At 44.6% G+C, this 26390-nt stretch overlaps 1 protein-coding gene across 13 annotated transcripts in view; it reads right to left on the minus strand.

Annotated features, from left to right (window-relative positions):
• The window catches only part of SCAI (suppressor of cancer cell invasion), a 166576-nt gene that overhangs the window by 63612 nt on the left and 76574 nt on the right, over positions 1-26390 (minus strand). For all 13 annotated transcript variants that reach the window (XR_011382083.1, XR_011382101.1, XM_070056861.1 and 10 more), the window contains 2 exons: positions 20656-20787; positions 462-557 (listed from right to left, as the gene is read on the minus strand). Coding sequence is in view for 11 of the 13 variants with exons in the window: in XM_070056861.1 (XP_069912962.1) it covers positions 462-557; positions 20656-20787 (228 nt within the window). In the remaining 2 variants the exon portion in view is untranslated. The remainder of the gene's footprint in view (positions 1-461; positions 558-20655; positions 20788-26390) is intronic.

A 26390-nucleotide genomic window follows, 5' to 3' on the forward strand; every position in this document is an offset into this window, starting at 1 on the left:
CCCTTCACCCACGTGGGAGACCCAGAAGAAACTCTTGGCTCCTGGCTTTGGATCAGCCCAGCTCTAGCCGTTGCAGCCATTTAGGGAGTGAACCAGTAGATGGAAGACTTTTTCTCTTTCTCTCTGCCTCTGCTTCTCTGTAACTCTACCTTTCAAACAAATAAAAAAAAAAAAAAAAAAAAAAAAAAAGAACAAAACACAACATATCCCACCTATGTCAGGGTTAACTTGCAGCATTCTAGATAGAGCACTGTCTTTAAATATCAGACCAGAATATGACATCTTAAAGTCTTAGGTAAATAAAAGAAAAAAATCAGTTTGCTTTCATATGGGTCACAAGCATGAGTACATAAATACAGCAGTTAGCAAGCTTCGAGGTAAAAGCACCGGGGCAGTCGCGGCCACACTGTGACTGCTGGGAGAGGGGCCTTCAAGTGTCCTGTGACCGGGGGCTCCTTTACCGATGCTGCTGCTGGAACTTCCACAGCTTGGTGTAGACATCAAAAGTTCTTCCAAAGTAGGACTGCCACTGCTTCTGCCCATATTGTGGCAAATCTCTGAAATCACAAATAAGCATGTGTTAATTTCACATCTCTTAGTCTTGTTATGGTACAAACTGGACAGGTACACAGTACTTACATCCAGGCTTTCTTTAAGTAGAAAGCAGACAGCTGTAGGCGCAGCCGTCGTTCTCCAGCTGGGAGCCTATCCTTCGCAGAGGCCTCCCTCGGGGCTCCCAGCACGGCACCCCTTTCTATCCGAGATCTTATTCACACGCACTCACATACTGGTGACCACCAAAAGCTGATCTTCAGGTAAGAGTTAGGCAGTGTGAAAAACACTGCTTTAGGGAATATATCTAGAAGTGAGTGGGTAGCTATTTCTGTATCTTCCTTTTTGTTTTTAGTTTTTTAATTGTAAGATTAACAATTTCTAACATTTTGCTATACTCACTTCATATGTGGGTACACACATATACATATATGCTGTTTTGTCTTAAAAGCAAGGGTGTTAATATCATAAAATGTGGGGTTCATAACAATGATCATAACACGGGGGAAAGGAAAGAATGTTGTCATAGGCATGGTATAATTCAGTGATGCAATATTTATATACCAAATACTATGACACCCACACAATTTTTATACTCTCTCCATATATATTAACTCCTACAAATGAGAAAAATCATATCTGCACCCTCCTTTTTTATTTATTTGGCTTTTAAAAATTATATATATTTTTTGACTGTTAAGACAAAACTAGTATTGAAGTCCTCAAATTTTCCCTTATACATGTTTCTCAGCTCTTTGTTCTCTTCCTTGGTCTATTTTTCTATTTTCTCATTAACAATCTTCTAAATAGTACAACTTTGAAAGTCTAGCATGCTTCCTCTGTTTCAGGAGTGCCTTGTCTACTCTTGGTTCCTTGTATTTACATGTAAATATAAACTTTAAAAATCAATGTATCAGAGTCCTACTAAAAAACCTTAATGAATTCTACTGAAAACAAAATGAATCTAGAGATGAATTTAGTGCCAACAGTATCTCTTTCTATTTATGTTGAAAATATTGTCATGAAACAAACTTTATAACTCTTTCCATACAGATCTTGGTTCAAATTATTACAAGGTCTCAAACTTTTTTATTGTTTTTGTGAAAGGTACTACTAAATTATACACTCTCAACTAACCCCATCCCAAATGCAAAATGAAAGTATCTCAATAAAGTTGTTGTTTCTTTTTTTAAAGTATCATAATAAAAAATTAAAAGAGATCGGGCATTCAGTCAAGATGCCTGTGTTCCATATCCGAGTGCCTGGTTTCCGTGCCTACCTCTGGTTTCATACCCAGCTTCCTGCTGCTGTGGACCCGGAAGACAGCAGGAATAGCTCAGGTGGTTGGGTTCTGCCACCTACACGGGAGACCTACACTGATCACTCACTGAAGGCACTTGGGGAGTGAATCAGGGGATGGGAGAACACCCCCTCACACACCCACACTCTCCTCTACATAAAGAAATAAAAATATTGAAGAAGCACCCAAGAATGGTACATCTTTTGCAAGCACTTAGACATAATTATAATACAGCTCACTGAGGACAGAGGTCCTGAATGGGGAGTTAGTGCACAGTGACTCCTGTTGTTAATTTAACAATTAACACTCTTATGCATGATGGCAGTGATCCCTGAGGCATTTGACATGAGCAGCCTAAAAAAAAGAAGTGAAATTAACTTCAAGATGCAATGACTTCGAACACTCCTTGTCTTGACTGGTGAGGAACAGGTTTTTTTTTTTGTTCTTTTTTTCCATGTAAATTGTTGAACTCTTTACTTAGTATAGAGTTGGTCTTCTGTGTATAAAGTTAGTTGAAAATGGATCTTAGTGGAGAATGGGACTGGGAATGGAAGAGGGAGGAGGAGGAGAGGTGGGAAGAATCATTATATTCCTAAAGTTGTACTTATGAAATGCATGAAGTTTGTATTCCTTAAATAAAAGGTTTTTTTGGGAAAAAAAAAGAAATAAAAACAGAGGAAGGCCATCAACAGATGAGATTTCAATAGTTTTCTGGAAGAACAACTTTAGATGAAGAAATACCAATATTCTTTTCTGCCATTTGACATCCTGGCAGGAAATAGCACACTCAAATGGGTCACTGAGAAAGGGTTAATAAAGCGCTGCAATGGATTGAACAAGTACAAGGAAACCGACAGGGAATGCTGAGGCGCCCAGGAGCAAAGGCACCAGCCCTTAGATCTGACAGCAAAGAGGGAGCAGGAAAGACAGACTCTCCAGTGGAAGCCAAGTGGAAGAGAGAGGGCAAAGAAACCTGCTGGTGAGGCCACTGCAGGTGCGTTTCCTAGGGTGTGCACAGAGGCACAGGGTCAAAAAGTAGGTCTGTAGGGGCCTCCTGTGCAGCCCCATGACTTAAATAACAGAGCAGACAAAGCTGGAACCTAGAAAAACGTGAAAGGAGCCAACCCACAGAGGGAGGGGAAAAGGAATAAAAGGTGCTGTTTCAAACTAAGAGATCAACTAAAGGTTTATGTAAGAACCTTTCTCCTCTAACGCCATCCCAAATGCAAAATACCTAGGCAGTCACATTGCTTTCCAAGGCACAGAGGGAGGGAGGGAGAGGACCGGGAGAAAGCAGAGGAAATGAGAGAGGCTTTTCACACAAGAAACTAGATCAGCTCCTATGTGGCGTGAGATGGGGGTGGCTCCAGGATCAGGCCGACTTGCTCTGCATGGAGAGAATCTTTCAGGCAGCAAACCCTGCCTGAGCACTATGGTCACACACAGTGGTCACGGTCAGACCCTCGGTTAAGTCACTGAAGGAAGGTCTGCAACACGACAGAACATGGTTAATTTGGAGCTCAAGATAAAAAAAAGAATAATCTACTACTCTCGGAATTTCTTCTTACAATTTTTATATATTTGAGAGGCAGAGACAGCTACACAGAGCATGCTCCCATCTACTGGTTCCAAATGCCCACCACAGAGCCAAAACCAGACCTCCCACAGGGGTTGCCTCCCAGGGTCTCTACTGGCGAGGCTGGCAGCACGAGCTGGAAGCAGGCTCACGATGGAATGAGGGCATCTTCACCAACAGGCCAAACACCCGCCCCTTAGAATTTCCCCATTCATCAGAGTAAGAACAAGATTTACTGAGCAAATGGTTTCAGAACAAAGAGGTCAGAAATTTTTTAAATTATGGTTGCTGAAATAAAACAGTTCTTCATTGGAAGAGATTTAAGACACTGTTGATGAAATCTACAAGAAAGCTAAAGAAAAAACAAGATGGAAAATAGATAGTAAAGTGCCAGAGAAAAGATGTAAGAGCCAAAAACTGGAAGAAGAACAAAGTTCACAAACTGAGGACCTACCAAGCACCAACTAGATGGAGAAAAATTACTCATCTTTGTGAAATTTCAAAACAGGAAGAATAAATCACAAGGCTATAAGAATCAGACTGCACCAGACTTTATCAGCAACACTGGATTTAAACCTAGGAAAACTGCTTCCAAAGCTCTATTAATCAGGAGTTCAGCGCTAAAAAACAAAATGTTCAGACAGGGACCGATTGAGAAACGGCCCCTACACGCACCCTTTTAAGAAGGTGCTGAGGGGGCTGGCGGTGTAGAGTAGCGAGTGAAGCCGCCGCCTGTGATGCCAGTATCCCATATGGGAGCTGGTTCATGCTCCAGCTGCTCTACTTCTTTTTTTAAATTATTTAATTTTTTAATAATTTAATTTTTTTAAAATTATAACAGGTAGAGTTATAGACAGAGAGAGACAGAAAGAAAGGTCTTCCTTCCGTTGGTTCATTCCCCTTAAGTCTGCAACAGCCAGAGCTGAGCCAATCTGGAGCCAAGAGCCAGGAGCTTCTTCTGGGTCTCCCATGTGGGTGCAGGGGCCCAGGCACTTGGGCCATTTTCACTGTTTTCCTGGGCCATAGCAGAGAACTGGATCAAAGAGCAGCAGCTGAGACATGAGTCGGCGCCTATATGGGCTGTCGGAGGCTGACCCCACTACACCACAGCATCGTCCCAGATCCAGCTGAATTTGAATCTAACAATGAATTCCTTTGAGTCATACAGTTGAAATACAGAGAAGGAAAGGGAACCAGAGCTCAATTCCTAGCTCTGCTCCACACGATTTGCACACAGTCACATGTCAAAATGCTATTTATCATTCCTTTTCAACCTTTACATTCTATATGTAGATAACATGCAAGATACTTGACTATGATTCTGGAAGGTTAGGTAAATACCATGTTCCATGAATAAAGATGTAAAGTTATGACTGACTGAAACTGAGGATGGAAGAAGAGCAGGAAAGGTGGGAGACACAGAGGGTGACACATTTCCTCATCTCGAAAAAGGAGGAGTCAAAGAGATGCCATCAATATGGTCTACGGGTTAAGGGAGTGGCTGCTAACCATCGAATCTGGGCATGGGAATGCTACGCTTCACATGCTCATGTGTTATGTGGGACAATCACAGGGGCTAAGTCACAGGCTTAGTGAGAAGAGGGAATGAGCCCACGCGTGTAAAGAGCAAGGAGCAACAGACAGCACTGAACAGAAACTGAGAAAGTGCCAGACGGTACCACTGCCATGATTAAGATGCGGAAAGGGCACCACTGGTAGGGAACTGTGGATGTGAATAAGAAAATGAGAAAACCGAGAGCAGTGGTAAGATCAGCTCGGAGGGTGTGGGCGGGGGGAATTAGACAGCCGTGGGAAGTCCACGGAACAGGCCCACCACGTGGTAAGCACTCACAAGGTAGTCACCTGCAGTAATGCTACCATGCCACTAGCTCTGCGGGGAGTAAGAGGCAGGGAGAAGAGCAGCTTTAAGTCAAAGGAAACCTTCACTTGTCATAATGCAATCAATGGAAAATGTACAAACAAACCAGGGAACAGAGCTTGAGAGACACAGGCATACATGGGGGAACTAAAATTGGAAATGGGCCAGCATTGTGGCATAACAGGTTAAGGCACTGCTTGTGATGCCAGCATCCAGCACTGGAATGCTGGACTGAGTCCTCCCTTGGCTGCTCCATTTCTGATCTAGCTTCCTACTAATGCACCTGGGAAAGCAGCAAATGATGGGCAAAGTACTTGGGTAGATGGAGTTCCTGGCTCCTGTCTTTAGCCTGGCCTGGCCTTGGCTATTATAGGCATTTGAGTAATAAACCAGTGGATCTCTTTCTCTCTATTACCTTCCTTTTCAAGTAAGAAAATAAATGAGCCAAATTACACACACACACACACACACACACCGCCCTTGGCCAAAGCCACACCTCCTTCATGCAGCCTGGACAGCTCCTGGTCCACGGCCTCTCTCAGATGCCAGCTTGGCCACGTGTTTCTCACCATGCAGCAGGCTACCTTGGATTTGTTTACTTGGTTGCAAGGATCCCAAAAGCCCCCAAAGAGAGAATAAGCTCTTTGTACGTTTTTCATTTCAAGTTTTTGCTTATTTTTCACTGTCCCAATGGCCAAAGCAAACCACAAGGCCCAGAGGCAACAAGGGAGGGGACTATTCACAGGTATGGATACAGGGAAGGGAATCATTTTTATATACAATCTATCCCAAAGATCTTTGGCTTCAATTTTCAATTTTAAGAATAATATAAATCTCCTAGGAAACGAAAATACAATAAAGCACATAAATCAAGATGTAAAAAGGGCTGGCATTGTGATGTAGCAAGTAATGTCGCCACCTGCAACACTGACATCCCATATGGGTGCTGGTTCAAGTCCCGGCTGCTTCAGTTAACTAACGATCAAGCTCCCTGCTAATGTGTCTGAGAAAGCAGCAAAGGATAGCCCAAGTCCTTGGGCCTCTGCCATGCCTGTGAGAACCCAGAAGAAGCTCCCAGCTTCTGGTTTTGGCTAGGCCTCGCCCTAGCCACGGCAGCCATTTGAGGAGCGAACCAGCAGATGAAGATCTCCCTCTCTCTCTTTCTCTCTCTTTCTGTCTTTCCCCTTCTCTTTGTAACTCTTTCAAATAAATAAATCTTTTTAAAAAATGTAAAAAACACAATTGCTTCTTTCTTAGTTCTACTCTCCAGAAATAACCAGCTTTAAGAAGCATTGTTCGTGGCTGGCGCCGCGGCTCAATGGGCTAATCCTCCACCTAGCAGCGCAGGCACACCGGGTTCTAGTCCCGGTCAGGGCACCGGATTCTTTCCCGGTTGCCCCCCTTGCAGGCCAGCTCTCTGCTGTGGCCAGGGAGTGCAGTGGAGGATGGCCCAAGTGCTTGGGCCCTGCACCCCATGGGAGACCAGGAGAAGCACCTGGCTCCTGCCTTCAGATCAGCGCGGTGCGCTGGCCGCAGCAGCCATTGGAGGGTGAACTAACAACAAAAGGAAGACCTTTCTCTCTGTCTCTCCCTCTCTCACTGTCCACTCTGCCTGTCCAAAAAAAAAACAAAAAACAAACAAACAAAAAAAAAAAACAAAAAAAAAAACAGAGCAGCTGGGACTCCAGCAGGTGCTCTGTTAAAAAAAAAAAAAAAAAAAAGAAGCATTTTTCGGGTCGGCGCCGTGGCTCAATAGGCTAATCCTCCACCTAGTGGCGCTGGCACACCAGATTCTAGTCCCGGTTGGGGCGCCGGATTCTGTCCCGGTTGCCCCTCTTCCAGGCCAGCTCTCTGCTGTTGCCCGGGAAGGCAGTGGAGGATGGCCCAAGTGCTTGGGCCCTGCACCCCATGGGAGACCAGGATAAGTACCTGGCTCCTGCCTTTGGATCAGCGCGGTGCGCCGGCCGCAGCGCGCCAGCCGTGGCGGCCATTGGAGGGTGAACCAACGGCAAAGGAAGACCTTTCTCTCTGTCTCTCTCTCTCACTGTCCACTCTGCCTGTCCAAAAAAAAAAAAAAAAGAAGCATTTTTCTATGCATATTTAAGCATTATGTGAGTTTTTCCATTATTATACACAAATAAGATGAGACTATACATAATGTTCTACATCTTTTCAATTTAATAATATATCAGGTTTCTTAGTACAATAAGCAGAATGAGCAAACTGATTTAACCCACGCCCTTCTAACGTACTGTCTCTCGTTTGTCCCTGTTATAACAATGCTGTAATAAACACCTTCATACTAATAAACTGGATTAGCTATGAATAACCAGTAAATTTCTGCAGGTGAAATGAAAAAGATCTGTGTTTCTGTACCAGACCTGAAGACAATGAATAAGAAAGCAAAAGGTTTTCCTACCTGAAATTTTTAGGCACACACAGCAAGAAAAAGCTGGAAATTACTTGGGAGCTGGATCGGAAGCAGAGCAGCTGGGACACACACCAGCACCCAAGTGGAATGCTGTGTTGAAGCCTGCAGTTTCACTCGCTACAACATAATGTAGGATCCTTTCTACACTTTTAAATTCATTTCCATGATGCTTATGGCAAGAAGAAATTCACTTCATATTACAGAAATAGGTATAGTATAGGTATTTGTTTCATTTATTTATTTGAAAGTCAGAGTTGCATAGAGAAAGGGAAAGAGAGCGAGCGAGCGAGCACTTCCATCTGCTGATTCTCTTCCCAAATGGCTGCAATGGCCAGGGCCGGGCCAGGCTGAAGCCAAGGAGCCTGGAACTCCATCCACGTCTCCCACATGGGTGGCGGGGCCCATGTACTTGGGCCATCTTGGGTGCATTAGCAAGGAGCTAGATTGAAAGCAGGGTAATTGGCACTCAAACTGGTACTCCAATATGGGATGCTGGTATTGTAAGCAGGGCTACTTAACCGGCTGTACCACCATGCTGGCTACCTATTTAACAAAGTTTTATCAAGGACCCAATATATGTTGAATATTATCCTAGGTTCTAGGTTACAGAGAGAAGAAAAGACTAAGAGATCTTCCATCTGAGGGTTTACTCCCCAGATGGCTACAACAGCTAGGACTGGGCCAGGCCAAAGCCAGGAGTCAGGAGCTTCATAGGTCTCCCCTGTGCATAGCAGGGGCCCAGGCACTTCAGCCATCTTTCACTCTTTTCCCAGGTACATTAGCTAGGAGCTGGATCAGAACTAGAGCAACTGCGATTCCAAAATACACCACAGGGGGCAGTTTAACCCACCGCGCCACAATGCTGGCCACAAGTTTTAGTTTTCAACATTTATTGTAAGGTTTCCTCTTTTTTATGTCCAGATGGTCCCTAGTGAAAGGCTGCACTACAAACACCTAATCAGATATTTAAGTGGAAGTTGCTACTAGGATCTTTAAGACTCCTACAAGCAGCTGCTGCTCGGAAACTGTATTGTTCTATAACCGCATTTGGCAGAAACATCAACTTTTTGACAACTGGAAATTACTGGATGCTTCTTTAAAGACATTTAAAGTCTTTAGGCAAATTTTCAAGTAAGCATTAGCCTGCACATTCCTTTGTGTTCCCAGACTGACAGATTTAATAAATCTCAGTAATACACCCTGTTAAGGAAGGAAACAGAACCAGAACTCTGTTTTATTTCATGACTCCATAATTTCAGAAGAGGCTGCAGTGCAAGGGAAATCTGCATGAGGGCTTGAAGTACATAAAAGGTGATGTTAAAGACTACAGTAAGGCCCCTAACAGCCAGGTGTAATAGACAGTATTTTCTGGTTTACAGCCATGACCAATGTTGGTTAAATGCTACACTATTTTCATGACAAGAACTGAGAACATCTACTACTCTAGGCTAAAGAATCAGCTATAAACATAGCAGTTTCTTTTCAAAATAAAATTAACTTTTAAAAATTTCCTAAAGCATAAGTCCTATCATCACCACTTTTCTAATGCAAAATATCATAGAAGCTAATATATAAACTCACCATAATCTGATTAGAATTTAAAATTAGCCAAGGTAGTGTATAAAAGAATTTCAGACAAATTCTCTTACTATTCAGAGCTTGGCTCTGCTTTCAAACTCTGAATACATCACTGGGTCATTGTCACTGTCAGTAGAGATGCGAAATCAATGGTCCATAGAATTAAATTAAATGGGGCTTGGTAAATTACCCCATAAGCCAAATGACCTTATATTTCATATTTTGAAAAGCCACCTGTGTTATAAATTGGCAGTTCACATTGTTTTACTAGGGATTTAGAGGAGAGTGAAAGTATGAGATTCACCTCCCCATTTTTTTAAAAAAAGATTTATCTATTAATTTGAGAGAGAGCGTGAGAGCGAGAGCTATCTTCCATCCACTGGCTTATTCCCAAATGCCTGCAATAGCCAAGACTGAGAGCCAGGCCAAAGCCAGGAGACAGGAACTCCATTTAGGCCTTCCATGTATGTGGCAGGGTCCCAAACACTTCAGCCACCTTCCCACAATGCATTAGCAGGGAGCTGGATTGGAAGTGGAGGAACTGGGACTTGAATTTGCACTCTGATGGGAGATATGGGCATCCCAAGCAGTGGCCTAACCTGCTGTGCCACAATGCCCTCTCCTCTCAATTCTCAATCCTATCAACAGAAGTCAAGAGACTATGGCAGGAAGAAATGCACTGCAATGATTAAACCAGATTCTTAGAGATGTTTCAAATATAACATTGAGATGTCAGAACTCAAGAAAATTTCCTGCAAGTTTCTATAAATTCACCATCACTACTAAAACAAAACACCTAATATCACTATCTACACATAAAAGTCAAGACCAATGGACACTTTTCAGTCCTCCCTGTGGTATGCCACTGTCTACCACTTCCTCACCATCCTGTAACTTGGTCTTCTTTCTGTTCTTAGAATCTTTGTCTTGCCTTCCCTTTCCTTAACCCAGTTCTTAAATGGCTGGCTTTCCTGGGTATGCATATACATGCCTGTATCTACACACACATACATACACATATGCTGCTTGGGACTCACGTCCAGTAGAGCTATGATACAAATTTCAGCCTTCTAACACCCAATCCAGTGCTCCCTCTTTCCTACCGCATGGGATGACCGTCCAGTCAAGTTATTTCTGTGAGCTCAATCTGCTCTCCTGGTCTTAGGATGCTGCTGACCCCCAATCAAGCTGTGGGCAAAGGCCAAGCAATGAAGCAACCTGTGTGACTCAGGCCTGTGCAGGTCCGGGAGTACACTGCCCTCACACATTGCTGTTTACACAGAGGGTACCTGGACAACAGGGGCAGTCTTCGTCCAGTCCATGCTTCCATGTTCATGTATACTACACAATGTAGCGTTTGTGACCTGTAAAACTGAATGGCTTGTTTCCTTGTTTAACCATTAGCATTTTGTCAAGTCCACTGGAATATCCAGCTTTTAAATTTAGGTCAGGAGTGGGTCTGTAAGTTTGAAGGTGCACAGCTATTAAGTGGCTCAGGCTGATAAGGTTTGTATTTCCCTTAAAGAAAATACCTTAATAACACCACTGTATCAACCCTTTCGATTAAGCTTTCCCTGAATGATAGAGAAAAAATGTGCAAGAGTGTTCCTTACTTGAAGGCAGGCGCCCAAGTTACCTTTGCGTGCTGCCCCAGCTCCGTGCCTAGAATGTGCTGGCACACAGAAGACACTGAGTATACTGTTCCATTCCTAAGGACAGCTCATGAAGTTGAGTAGCTCTGAATAATCACTCCTATTTTGGATTTAGATACACCCAGTCAAATAAAGGCATGGAATGGCATCCGCTCCTCCTGTAAACCTGCTAGGGTTTGGGGCCCTCACTGGTCCTGGCAAATATCTGTGACTGTCTTGCAGGTATGGTGATATCCAAAGGAAGTCTACGAATGTGCATTCCTCTCTGAATAAAGGGAACATGGGCAAGAAGCTAAGACTCAGACGGCCTTCATTCCTATAGTCCGGTGTTGTCTGTGTTTGGGACCCTTACTCCTACATTAAGGAAGACTTCTTGGAAGCAGCACTTCCCAGGTTAAACTCCACCACATTAACACAGGCTATGACTTTATTCATCAGAGCTTTGGTCTTCTCAACTGTAGAACCAAAATAATAGACACTAATAAGGTTGTTATGAAGATTTAATGAACCTGCCAGGATTCTTAACACATCCTTTTTACTTTCTTTATATTCCTCCTTGAGGATCTTAAAAATTAACCACAAACACCCTTCTCCCTGATCTAGCTGCCACCAGCAACTTAAAAGAGGAAGCAAGATCTTTGTTTCTAATCAGAGCTGACAATTAAGATCTTAGGGGGAGGTTAATTTAGGAGACCAAGCTATACTGGCCTTTGATAGTTAAAAAAAATAATTACTGTTATTTCAACTGGAGGTTAGGATATTGGTTAAGATGCCTGATGAGAATGCCTGAGTTCAAGTGAAAGGCAGAGCAAGAGAGAGACAGGGAGACGAGAGATCTTCCATCCACTGGTTCACTCTCTAAATGGCTGCAACACCTGAGGCTGGACCAAGCTGAAACCAGGAGCCAGGGGCTTCATCTGGGTCTCCTACTCAGGTGGCAGGGGCCTGAGTACTTGGGCCATCTTCTGTTGCTTTCCCAGGTGCATTAGCAGGGAGCTGGGTTGGAAGTGGAGCAGCTGGGCCTCGAACCAGTGCTCTGCTATGGGATGCCCAACACTGAAAACAGCTTTACCCACTGTGCCTCAGTGCCAGCCCCCAGGCTCCCAACTTTAGCCTGGCCCAGTCCTGGACATAAGCATTTGAGGGATGTGCCAGTGGATGGGAGCTTTTGTCTCTCAAAAACAAAAGAAACTACTGAAAAACATATGGATTGATGCTTTTGTTTAATACATTGATTTAGAATTTAAATAGCTGAATTGATGGATTCTGGGGAAATGGAGTCTGAATCAACTCAGAAACCTTCCAGGCCGGCACCGCGGCTCACTAGGCTAATCCTCCGCCTTGCGGCGCCAGCACACCGGGTTCTAGTCCCGGTCGGGGCGCCGGATTCTGTCCTGGTTGCCCCTCTTCCAGGCCAGCTCTCTGCTGTGGCCCGGGAAGGCAGTGGAGGATGGCCCAAGTGCTTGGGCCCTGCACCCCATGGGAGACCAGGAGAAGCACCTGGCTCCTGCCATCGGATCAGCATGGTGCGCCGGCTGCAGCGCACCAGCCGTGGCGGCCATTGGAGGGTGAACCAACGGCAAAAGGAAGACCTGTCTCTCTGTCTCTCTCTCACTATCCACTCTGCCTGTCAAAAAAAAAAAAAAAAAAAAAACCACTTCCAAAAACAAACAAAACAATCAGATAATAAAACCAAAAAAGCAGAGGCAACATTTTCAGCAAAAGTACATTGGGTGAAGTGTTTACCCTCAAAATTCCTACATAGACATTTTGCGTGTGGGTTTTTTTTTTTTTTAAAAAGATTCATTTATTTATTTGAAAGTCAGAGAGCGAGAGATCTTTCACCCTCTGGTTCACTCTCCAAGTGGTCACAATGGCCAGTGCTTAACCAGGCGAAAGCCAGGAGCCAGGAGCTTCATCCAGGTCTCCCATGTGGATGCAGTGAGCTGGAACGGAGCAGCTGACACTCAATGTGGGGCTCAGATGGGATGCTGGCGTTGAAGGCAGAGGCTTTACCAGCTATGCCATAATGCTGGCCCCTACACTGAAATTCTAAGCTCTAGTGTCCCCCATAATGGCCTCTAGGTGGGGATAGGGCTTTAAACAGGAAACTGAGTTAAAATGAGGCCTTAGGTGGACACGGATAAGACTTGTGTCCTGGGATTAGGAGGCACACAGAAATGCCAGGGGTGAACATCACAAGATGTAGCGAGAGGGCTGCCTTCTGCAAGTCAGGAGCTACAGAAGGAACCGGCCCTGCTGACACCTGGGTCAGACTCCAGCCTGCAGAGCCAGCAGGGAACGAGCTTCTGCTGGGGAAACCGCCCCATCTGGAGCCCTAACAAACCAATACAGGAAGTAAGAAAGTAGCAGTCAGATCCCGAATACAGAGCAACAACGCCCCTACCTCCAGCATCTGTGCAGGAAGAGACTGGGGAAGCAAATGGGCACATCTGACGGACCAATGAAAAAAGAACCCCCAAACAGCCGACTGGGATTCACCAGATTGCACACTGTGCCATTCCGAGAACAGAATCTAAAACCGGGAGGAACTGTGCCCGAGTTAACAGCCACAGCTGCTTATGAGCACTGGAAATCTGGGCTCTCACTCTGCAATGTATGTGAGCATAAAATATTCACTGTGTTTCAAAGGCAGTATTTAAAAAGGGATGCAAAACACCTCACTAATAATTTACCTATGTTGATTGCATGTTGAAATAAAATGCTTTTGATATGTACACTGGATCAAATAAAATATATTATTAAAATAAACTTTGAGGTGCACACTGTGGGTTCCACACCCCATACTGAAGTGCTAGTTCTAGTTCTAGCTACTCTGAATCCAATACAGCTTTCTGCTAATGTCCCTGGAGGGCAGCAGATGATGACACAAGCACTGGGGTTTCTGCTACCCACTCATGTAAAACCTGGATGTAGTTTCTGTCTCTAGGCTGCCACCTGACCCAACCCCAGATGTTACAGGCATTTGGGGAATAAACCAGCAGACAGAAGAGCTCTCTTCTCTCTCCCTCCCTGTCACTATGCCTTACAAATAAGTAGATTTTGGGGCCGGCGCCATGGCTCACTTGGTTAATCCTCCACCTGCAGTGCTGGCATCCCATGTGGGCAGCAGGTTCTAGTCCCAGTTGTTCCTCTTCCGGTCCAGCTCTCTGCTGTGGTCCGGGAGGGCAGTGGAGGATGGCCCAAGTGCTTGGGCCCCTGCACCCTATGGGAGACCAGGAGGAGGCACCTGGCTTCTGGCTTCGGATCGGCGTACCTCCGGCTGTGGTGGCCATTTGGGGGGGGGGGGTGAACCAATGTAAAGAAGACCTTTCTCTCTGTCTCTATCTTGCTAACTATCTGTCAAATAAAAAAAAATTTTTTTAAAGTAGATTTTAAAAGAAAATTCAATTGTTTCTTTTTACACGTGTTAATATGGTTAGAAAATTTAAAATCACATTTGTAGGTTGTATCAAACGTCTATTTGTTGGGCCAGCACTGTGGTACAGTAGGTTAAACTACCACTTGCAGTTCCAGCATCGCATATGAGCACCAGTTCAAGTGCCAGCTGCTCCACTTCCAATGCATCTCCCTGTGAATGCACCTGGGAAGGCCTCAGAAGATGACCCCAGTGCTTGTCCCTGCCACCCACGTGGGAGGCCCGGAAGAAGCTCCTGGCTCCTTGCTGTGGCCTGGCCAAGCCCTGGCTGTAATAGTCATCTGGGCAGTGAACCAGTGGATGGAAGATATCTCTCTCTCTCTCTCTCTCTCTCTCTCTCTCTCTCCCTGTCTCTCTCCTCTTCCCCCCCGCCCCGTCCTGTAACTCTGCCTTTCAAATAAATAAATAAATAAATAAATCTTTTTAAAAAGTCTATTTGTCAGTGCTTTCCCAGACCTTGCAATCAAGGTTACTACTGCACCCTGGTGGCAGTCCACCTCAAATGCAAGCCCAGTTCCTCAGGTGTCAAGTTACACAGAATGAAAGCCAACATCCTCAGCTCTTATGCACAGGTTAGGATAGAACCTCTGAAATAACAAGCAGTTTACTGTCGCTGTTTTGCCTGTAGGAGAATATTAACTTGCTGAAGAGGGAGGATGAGAAGAAAGAGAAAGGGAAGAAAGAAAACAAAGGCTAAAGGAGGGCAAGAAAGGGACAGTGGGACAAATTGTTAATTTCTCAGTTACCATCTCCTATTTAGGAACAACTACATCCTAAAAATAGGTCTAGAGGAAGCACTGACTGGGGCCAGCCGCTGGCACAGTAGGTAAAGCCGCCACCTGCAGCACCGGCATTCCATGTGGGTGCCAATTTGTGTCTGGCTGCTTTTCTTGCGATCCAGTTCTGTTTGTGGCCTGGGAAAGTAGGGAGGATGGCCCAAGTCTCTGGGCCCCTGCACCCACCTACGTGGGAGACCTGGAAGAAACTCCTGGCTTCTGGCTTCATTCTGGCCCAGCTCTGGGTGTTGTGGCCATTTGAGGAATGAACCAGCCAGCAGATGGAAGATCTGTCTCTCCCTCTCTGTAACTCTGCCTTTCAAGTAAAATAAATAAACCTTCTTTTTAAAGGTTTATTTATTAATTTGAAAGGCAGAATTACATAGAGAAAGAAGGAGAGGCAGAGACAGAGAGAGAGGTCTTCCATCCACCAGTTCACTCCCCAACTGGCCACTGATTGGAAGCCAGGAGCTTCTTCTGGGTCTCCCACGTGGGTGCAGGGGCCCAAGGACTTGAGCCATCTTCTACTGCTTTCCCAGGCCACAGCAGAGAGCTGGATTGGAAGTGGAGCAGCCGAGACTAGAACCAGTGCCCATATGGGATGCTGGCACTGCAGGTGGTAGCTTTAGCTGCTATGCCACAGCGCTGGCCCCAATACGTCTTTAAAAAAAAAAGGGAAGCACTGATTTATGATTTTGATAGAAAAGACATTGATAATTTCTTCCTTAATTTGAGTATTACAACTATATTTAATAAAAACAATTTTTAAATTATTTTTACTTAAGACCCATCACGTGGTATGCTTTGGTGGAAATATTTAAATAGCACCCAAGGCTTGTTTTCATTCTGCATTTGCTCCTCTGGAGTCACGCAATTACTGACGTGAAAGCCTCTTCTTTTGCAAAGCATCCTGACTTAGGGATATCACTGACACACAGCTGTGTCTCCCAAATACAGGTCTTGAGACGCTGCCTTACATAATCCCAAGTATTCCATTCTTCTCTGGCAGTCTCAGTCACCATAGTAACCAGAATCCGGCAAGCACTTGAGCTTTTGATCATTTTCCGACGGTATTCAAAGCTTTTTCTAACAATATTCTCCCTTCATTACAGCTGTAGCTACACGTGAGCACTATTGTAAGCAAGACGCCATTCATTTTGTTCAGTTCTTACTCTCTGGGCTGTTCTCTTATACAGTAAACAGAAAGAAGAGCTAATCTGTCATGCATATATTGTGAGCAGGAATTTGCAGTCAAGAAAAATACTCCATTAAGCTGTTTGCAGTTGGGAAAATGAAAGCTCTGACAATTTTGATGAACAGCTTAATGTGAGGTGTAAAGACAGACCTCCAAGAGTGGAACGAGAATTTATTACAGCCCGGATGAAACATTAAGCAGATCCGAGCCTTTCATGCAGTGAGCTGCACAGTGCATTTTCTCACCCCGCTCATAAAGCGTTCAGGAGTCCGTGTGAGAGGGAACACAGGGGGGCTTCAGGGGTGCTGTGTTCCGTTTCTTTATCTGATATAGACCACGTGAGTGTGTTCAGTTTGTAAAAAATACACATCTGGCAGGTGCACATTTCTTCAGTATGTTATCTTAGGTAATAAGTTTGATATCCAGTGTATGAGATGAAGTGTGAACAAGAAACCACAAAGGAAAGCTAGCAGAATGAGGACTCTCAGTGAAAGGCACGTGTGCGAGGGTTGGGGAGGGGGGTTACACCCTTCCAGCTGGATCCCCACCCCACCCCCAGCACCCCCGGTGCTGCTCCAGACAAGCACCGTGATCTGGTTCTTATTCACACCAACACTGTGGGTTGGGGAGGCAGCAATAACAACCTCTCCTCTTAACTATTCCAAAAGCAACGCACAAAACCTGTGTCACTGCTTCAAAGTAGAGAGGTGTTTAATCCACAACCACCAGAGCTTTCCTTCAGGGAGAGAAGTGGGAGAGTAACGTCGAGAAGGGTGCCACACTCACCCCCCACCACCACCCAGGGGAGTTGTAACAAAGACCTAGTGGATCAAGGGGGCCCTTTCCAAGCAAAGTCTAAAATCGAACAAAGAATGTTTTCACTGATACAGCAACACAGAGAATACACACAGCCTCACGCAGTAAACACTGAGGGAAAAACCAGTCCCTTGGAAGAGAGAGGCCAACTTGGGCACTATGAGCAAGTGGTTCCCACTAAGGGGTATTACAGCACGGATGTAAGTGTGATACGAAATACTCACTATAGAGAGAATCATGTAATAAACAGTATTTTTGTAATTTGCTTTTTATTTCTCATTTAGTCAAATGCCACGGACAACTTTTCATTTCTACCTCTACCAAAATCTTTTAATAGTTCTTTGCTAGAAGTTCTAGTTATACAGGTATGGAGTCACATAGCATGATTAAAACAGAGACATCGGATTTTCTTTAAAGATGACAAGAATCAGGGGTGGGTTTCTGCTGCTGGTTAAGATGCCCTCATCCCACACAGGAGTGTCTGGGTTCCATTCCGGCTCCAGCTCTTGACCCCTGCTTCCCACCAACGTAGGGATGATGGCTCATGTAGCTGGGTTCCTGGCACCCACCTGGGAGACCCAGACTGAGTTCCTGTCCTTGGCCCAGCCCTGGCCATCACAGGCATTTCAGTGTTGAGTAAGCAGATGGGAGATCTGTCACTGTCTGTCTCTCTGCCTCTCAAATAGCTTTTTGAAAAATGAAAAGAATGACAGAGCCAAAGTACTGACCTCTCAGTAAACCACAGATCTATGTTATCCAACATAGTGTTCCCTAGCAACATCTATTTTTGGTTGTAGCTATTAGAAATAATTAAGGCATTAATTAATAAGTACAGGCATTTGGCATGGCAGTTAAGATGTTGATTAGGATGCACATATCTCATGTTGGAGTGCCTAGGTTCAAGTCCTGGCTCTGCTTCCTGCTAATGCACACTTTGGGAGGCAGCAAGTAATGGCTCAAGTAGTTAGGCCCCTGCCACCTGAATGGAGATCTGAGCTCCTGGTTTTGGTATGACCTGGCCCCGACTCTTGCAGACATTTGGGGAATGAACCAGAGGATGGTAAATCTGTGTGTCTCTCTGCTTTTCAAATAAAATAAATAAATAAATAAAATAAACATTTTTAAAAGGAATTAAGGCTTATTTAAATCGAAAAAAGGTCATTCATACAAAACAATGAAAATAAATCCTTGGTGAATTTCTTTCCCACTCTTCCAGGTGACAGGAAGATCATCAGATTTTAAAACAGCGTATGAAGAAGATCCTACTCTGCATTGGGAAGGAATCCCTGATTTCCAGGTAGATCATGATATCCGCAAGTTACACATAGGGATATTTCATTTTAATGAAGGAAGTATAACAGGTAAAAACATTAAATAATATGAAAAATGATACGTATTATAAAGAAAATTAAATGACTATAGGGATGAGAGACTGAAAGGGCAGCTTTAAGATAGGAAAGCCACTGAAAAGTCATTTGACAACTTTGTATCACCTTTTTAACTGGAAATATGTTTTTTAAAAGACAAATTTACTCCTTTAAAAGTAAACCTGGGGCCGGCGCCACGGCTCACTAGGCTAATCCTCCGCCTCGCGGCGCCAGCACACCGGGTTCTAGTCCAGGTCGGGGCGCCGGATTCTGTCCCGGTTGCCCCTCTTCCAGGCTAGCTCTCTGCTGTGGCCCGGGAAGGCAGTGGAGGATGGCCCAAGTGCTTGGGCCCTGCACCCCATAGGAGACCAGGAGAAGCACCTGGCTCCTGCCATCGGAACAGCGTGGTGTGCCGGCCGCGGCGGCCATTGGAGGGTGAACCAACGGCAAAGGAAGACCTTTCTCTCTGTCTCTCTCTCTCCCTGTCCACTCTGCCTGTAAAAAAAAAAAAAAAAAAAAAAAAAAGTAAACCTGGCCAGTACATTTCCACACCAAGGTATATAAAACACAATTATAAAAGATAAAAGAAGGGCTAGTGCTGTGGCATAGCAGGTAAAGCCGCTGCCTACAGTGCGGACATCCCATGTTGGGGCAGGTTCGAGTCCCAGCTGCTCCACTTCTGATCCAGCTGCCTGTTGATGCACCTGGGAAGGCAGTGGAGGATGGCCCGAGTGCCTGGGCCCTGTACCCCATGTGGGAGACCTGCAAGAAGCTCCTGCCTCCGGGCCAAGTATGGCACTGAGGTGCTCCCACGTGGAACGTGGGCATCCTAGCCGAATGCCCTCCCCCACCCTGAGCATTTTACCTATAGCAAGAATTTGTTCAGACTAGATCTAAGCTAAAGAAACTTTAGGTATGAAGTAGGTGAATATCCCAAGAATCTTAAGAACTAAAATAGAGGCTTAATTATTGAAATAAAAAATGGTGCAAAATTATTTACCCACCTCATACCAAGAAAATACAAAGACACATTTCGACAAAGACACACATGGGTTCAGCTCCCAGTCCGTTCAGGGTACACAGCACTAAACTACAAATATCACTGTCTACAACATTCCATCACTACTTTCATCAACAGGTATTTTATTCTGAAAACAGAAAGAACAAAAACACAAGTAAACAATGCAGAAAAATGCAACAGGAGCTGTACATCCAATAGCACAGCATTCCTAGGCTCCCAGGACCTCAGTGTCTTGAAGTGTAAAATCAGATGTCAATCAGGTGTGGTATGAGCAAGCACAGAAAATCACCTAACAAGAATACCCCTTTTCAACAGGAGTAAAGCAATGTAAGTTACCTTCCTTACAGTTTTCCTCTTAGAATAAAGAAATACTGTCAAGGAAAAGTAAACTGATCACTTCTAGTACAAGGGTACTTCAAAAACTCCATGGAACATGCAATTAAAAGATATAGTTTGGTGCAAAAAAATTGAAATCCATACAAGAGCTCTTCAATAAGTTCATGAAAATGTGTACTATGAAAAAAAAAACTATGCTTGGATTTTAAAAATGTCTTTGCACCAAAATAAACATCTTTTTTTTTTTTTAAAAATTTATTTATTTGAAAGTCAGAGTTACACACAGCAAGAAGGAGAGAGAGAGAAAGAGAGAAAGAGGTCTTCCATCTGCTGGTTCACTCCCCAATTGGCAGCAATGCTCACAGCTGCACCAATCTGAAGCCAGGAGCCAGGAGCTTCCTCTGGGTCTTCGCATGTGGGTGCAGGGGCCCAAGGACTTGGGCTATCTTCTACTGCTTTCCCAGGCCATAGCAGAGAGCTGGATTGAAAGTGGAGCAGCTGGGACTTGAATCAGCGCCCATATGGGATGCCAGCACTGGAGGCGGCAGCTTTACCCACTACACCACAGTGCCGGCCCCAATAAACATCTTTTAATTGCATTTTCTACAAGCTTTTGAAGTACCCTGTACAGATATTTATATAACATTCTATGTGTAGCTTTCAGAAATTTCCCGCACATCAGTTTGAAAAAGCATGCAAAACTAGAGAAAAGCTTAGAGCAGCCAGAGCCCACTGACCTTAAGCCATTGAACAGTTGCTTAGATTTATCCAGAAGGTAACAAAAATCCGTAACTGTCTTCCTCTCCCCCTGAGGGATGTCATCTTCAGCACCTCCAGAGGACATGATTTCTTTGAGAGCAAATTCAGTCCTGTAGGGAAACATGCATTTAGTTATCCTGCACTAAGAACCAAGAGAGAAACAGATTTTAGTTATGTCACCTGATAGCATTCAGAGAGATACAGAATTCTGATCACAACCAATTCATCAAAATAATTTAATTAAGATGGCTGTTGGAAAATAGATAATCTCATTTCATAGTGGGAGTGAAAATCAGCAAAACAATATTGGAAAAATAATTCTCATCATATTCTTTCTTTTTTTTATTTATTTTTTATTTATTTATTTTTTTGACAGGCAGAGTGGACAGTGAGAGAGAGAGAGACAGAGAGAAAGGTCTTCCTTTTGCCGTTGGTTCATCCTCCAATGGCCGCCACAGCCGGCGCGCTGCAGCCGGCGCACCGCGCTGATCCGATGGCAGGAGCCAGGATCCAGGTGCTTTTCCTGGTCTCCCATGGGGTGCAGGGCCCAAGCACCTGGGCCATCCTCCACTGCACTCCCTGGCCACAGCAGAGAGCTGGCCTGGAAGAGGGGCAACTGGGACAGAATCCGGCGCCCCAACCGGGACTAGAACCCGGTGTGCCGGCGCCGCAAGGTGGAGGATTAGCCTAGTGAGCCGCGGCGCCGGCCATCATATTCTTTCTTACAACACATATTACTTGCTGCATGTTATGTTCTGGGTATTCTTCTAGAAGGCCAACAACCTGGAACACTGATCCTTTCACCTACTTGTTTATTTGCTCCATTCTGCAAATCTATCTAGGAAATGAAATGATCATACAAATATAAAATACCTTATCCACATTTTTTCAGTAATATAACTTTAAAAACTGAAAACCTAAAGAAAGAAACCCAAAACAGGAAATGGTCAATTACATCATAGAATACTAACCCCTACACCCAGCCCTATCACTCACTAACTCACAATTAAGAAGGCGAGACAACAGAATGAGGACTCTTCAACATAAAAGGGATATAAAAATTACACACACACGGATATTTATCACAACTATCTTTTATTGAGTCCAAACCATCTCCATATGTAGTCAATTATATTAGTCAGCCATTTAAAGATGGTGGGTTCCTGGCAAGTATGTGTATTATGACCCTACCACTAAATTCAAAAAAATGCATTTGTGTTTACACAAAGACAGAGATCCCTGGGGCAAGAGAGGGAAGCCTGGTCCAAGTGCAGGGTAAAGAAACAGGCAGGGTAGACGAGGGCCCGAAACCAGAGATGGAAGCTGGGGTGTGGTATGGTTATTTTGGTGAATATTTTTCTCTCTAACGTTGTCCTGAACAGGCAATTATGGTCAGAAGGCAGGAAGACTGTCAGCACGCCTAGAGCTGTCAAGGGGCTTCAGGGTAGCACCAAGGTGGCACCGGAGCCGGCTGGCGGGGGGTCCGTGACATGCGTGGACAGCACTGGGTGCTCCCTGCATGCTCACAGGTTCCCTCTTCTCACCACCTCTCTCCACAATGCCCAGACCAGAGCAAAACAGATCCTGAAAAGGACTGGCCCAGGAAGAGGTGTCACGCTGTAACACACAGCCCTTTTGGCCCTGGGCAAGTCCTGTCCTCTCCACCCTGAATCCAACACAGGCATTCATGGGACAGAAAAAGAAGAGTGTGAAACAAGCTCAGTGAGGGAGGGTGTTACAAATAAAGCAGGAAGAAGATGTCACAATGAAGCAAATAAAAACCTTGGTATGAAAAATACAAACACTGAAATAAGGAACTTGGATAAAGAGCAGAAAGGATAATGTTGAAAAAAATGAGTAAGCTAAAATACTAGGTTTAAGGTATTCTGTCAAAAAATTATCAGGAACACATGAAATAAATAAATGAAAACTCAAGAGACATGGGATACAGAACTAGGGAAATAAACAGCCACATAACATGAGAGTGCTTCACCAAGCTCAGGGAGGCGTGGGGGCGTCTGGGATGCAGCCTGGGATGCCTACACCCCATGCGGAAGTCCTGGCTCTACTTTCTGATCCAGCTGCTTGCTGATGTGCACCCCAGAAGGCAGAGGATGACGGCCCAAGAACTTAGGAGACCTGGACTGAGCTCCGCCCTCCTGACTGCTGTGGGCACTTGGGGCGTGAACCAGTGGTTGCAAGATCTCCGTTTCTCTTTGTTTCTTTCTATCACTTTCTTTAAAAATGAAATTAAAAAGTTGTTCAAAGTTAGCGCATGCAGACAAGGAATTTACAAATACTTAACTGAAAATCCTATGCAAATATTTTTTAAATGTTTGTATCAAAATAGACTCCATTTCCCATGAACTTCTGGTAATACACAGCACACTTTCTAGTATATACAGGAGAGAAAAAAATTGAATGAAGACATATTTGAAGAAATAATGACTAAATTTCCCAGAATTATAAAAAATATAAGACATCAAACTGAAAAGACTAAAAAGAATGGGAAAGAATAACAGAGATAAAGGCATAATCTTACAGCTAGAAACATTAAAGTAAACAACAAATCCAGAGAGGTCCTCTCTCCTTCCTAAACAATTCAGTCCTACAGCCATTAGTGGGTGCCCACGTGGAGAGAAGCCTGCATGGACGTTTATCACTAGGATGAACACACCAGACACCTAACTCCTGGCTTGTAACATCTATCATTTGTGGGGCCGGCACTGTGGCACAGTGGGTTAATGCCCTGGCCTGAAGTGCCAGCACCCCATATGCATGCTGGTTCGAGACCCGGCTACTCCACTTTCAATCCAGCTCTGCTATGGCCTGGGAAAGCAGTAGAAGATGGTCCTAGTCCTTGGGCCCCTGCACCCACGTGGGAAGACCGGAAGAAGCTCCTGGCTCCTGGCTCCTGGCTTCAGATTGGTGCAGCTGTGACCGTTGCGGACAATTGTGGAGTGAACCAGCGGATGGAAGACCTCTCTCTCTCCTCTCCTCTCTCTGTGTAACTCTAACTTTCAAATAAATAAATAAATCTTAAAAAAATATTTATCATTCGCCAGTAAAAGGAACCAGACCTCCTTGGAGAAGTGTAATTGGCTAATGACAGCACTATGGTAGGATATTTTTGTGCCAGAAAGCAAGAAAGTACTCAAACAACCAAGGGAGACATGTCAAAAGGACATAAGCAAGAAAGGATGACAGGGACATGTCCAAACAACACAGGATCTAGCAGGAGGGACAGCACACTGGCCAAACCAGGGATAACCTCAGCAATGGAATAACTGCAGCAATGGAACAATCTATTGGATAAATAAGAAACCAAGAAGCATTACTGGTATAAATAAATGAGTGAACCAAAAGAACGTTTCATAGTGAATGGGATGGCTTCGGAGTATTTCTCCTCAAAATATAAATCAATTCTAAAAAGAAAGAGTAACTCACAGCAGTAAAACTTGGCAGGTACCGTCTGGATCAAGGGCTCAAAGCGAACATCTGTAGTAATCACACAAGTCAGAGTCCTGGACAATGAGAAGGGATGTGCCTGCCAAAACTCTAGCCCCTGAATTGAACCAGGAGGAAACATTCTACAAAATAACCAACCTGTCCTAATCAGAAACATCTCAAAGTTTCCTTCAAGGTACAACGCTGACTCCGAACTGGATTCTTCGGCTACAAAGGATGTTACCGAGCCCACTGGTAAGGCTGGAACGGATCCAAAGGCTGGACCGGAGTGATGTATCAATGTTAATAAGGAGGCTGTCACCACTCACCAGTTACAGGCAAAATACAAGCCTAGTGCCACAAAACTAACACATTATGAGGCAGGTGCTGTGGCACAGTGGGTTAAGCTGCTGCGTGGGATCACTTCATCTCATAATGGAGTATCTGTTTTTTTTTTTTTTTAAGATTAATTTTATTTATTTCAAAGGCACAACAACAGAGAGAGAGGAGAGACAGACAGAAACAGATCTTCCATTGACTGATTGACTCTCCAAATGGCTACAACAGCCTGGGCTGGGCCAGACAGAAGCAAAGAGCCGGAAATCCACACGTGATCTCTCCCACGGGTGGCAGGGGCCCAGTACCTGCGCCATCCTTGGCTGATTTCCCAGGAGCATTAGCAGGGAGCTGGCTCAGAAACGGAGAAGCCAGGAGGTGCTCCAATAGAGGATGCTGACGTCACAAGAGACGGCTTCACCTGTGGTGCCACAATGCGCCCGCGTGCTAATGCATCCTAGCTGGCAGCAGGTGATAGGTCTGCCACCCACACAGGGGCACCAGGCTGTCGTTCCTGGCTGCTGACTTCAGCCAGGCCCAGGTCTAGCTGTTGCAGGCATTTGGGGAGTGAATCAGCAGATGGAGATCTCTGTTTCTCCCTCTGTCTCTGCCTTTCAAGTGTGTGAAGATAAATAAATGAACATTTTGAAAGATATGTACTATTTATAGCAACTGAGAACACACTGGAACCAGTATGTCTGCTAGAGGCAGTGTAAAATAATTCAAACCTGTGTATTTCACTGAACAAATAAGGGGACATAAAATGGTCATTCTGTTAGATTCAGCAATTATACTTGTGGGAACTTACCTTCAGAAAGATGCTAACTGTCACCATTGGTAAATTATTCACAACACAGGAAAATGGTCAAAAAATGCTAGCTTGCTGGATAGCCATAACATAGCACCTGCCATCCTTCAATGTCTGTTCTTTCCCGTATCACCTGACACTCGCAAATGCCTCTTCTCTAATCTCACTGAACTGTCTGCAGGTGTCAGGACAAACCCTGCTCTCATACAGCATCATGATTTTACATATTATTCATTCTAGCTATTTGGTTCACCTGGCAAATTTATATTCATAGCTCAAGACATTCAAATGACACCTTTTCAGTAAAATCTTGCTTGACAATCTACTCTCTCCCTGGCACCTACCTGTGAACAAGTCCCTGGCGGGTTTTTCAGTTACTCCACAAAAAGTCAATCAAATATAACTACATGGGGTCTTTAAAAAAAAAGTCTGTCTCACCCTCTGGATCCACAATGTTCAGCTCTGCAGTCATTAGTCACATGTGGCTGTTTAGCACTTGAACCATGAGTACTCTCAAATCAATGCACTGATAAGTACAAAGCAGACCAAATTTAGAAGGTCTGGTATGGAAAAAAGGCTGTAAAAGATGCATGAATAATTGTTATATGGGTTGTATGTTGAAATAGTATTTTTGTTTCTGAGTTAAATAAAAATATATTTCTAAAATTAATTTCACCTGTTACCTTTTTAAAGTTTATTCATTAATTTTTATTTATTTAAAAGGTAGAGTGAGCGACAGACATGTTTCCTTTGCTGGTTCACTCTCCAAATTTCCACAACAGCTGTGGCTAGGCCAGGCTAAAGCCAGGGGCCTGGAACTCCATCCAAGACTCCCAAGGGGTGGCAGGGATCCAACTACCTGGAGTATCACCTGCTGGAGGCTGGTATCAAAAATGGAAGCCAGTAATCCTCCGCCTTGCGGCGTCGGCACACCAGGTTCTAGTCCCGATCGGGGAGCCGGATTCTGTCCCGGTTGCCTCTCTTCCAGGCCAGCTCTCTGCTGTGGCCCGGCAAGGCAGTGGAGGATGGCCCAAGTGCTTGGGCCCTGCACCCCATGGGAGACCAGGAGAAGTACCTGGCTCCTGCCATCGGATCAGCGCGGTGCACCGGCTGCAGTGCGCT

The sequence above is a fragment of the Oryctolagus cuniculus genome, chromosome 1 (genome assembly GCF_964237555.1).
Source record: "Oryctolagus cuniculus chromosome 1, mOryCun1.1, whole genome shotgun sequence".
In the NCBI taxonomy this organism is placed as follows: Eukaryota; Metazoa; Chordata; class Mammalia; order Lagomorpha; family Leporidae; genus Oryctolagus; species Oryctolagus cuniculus.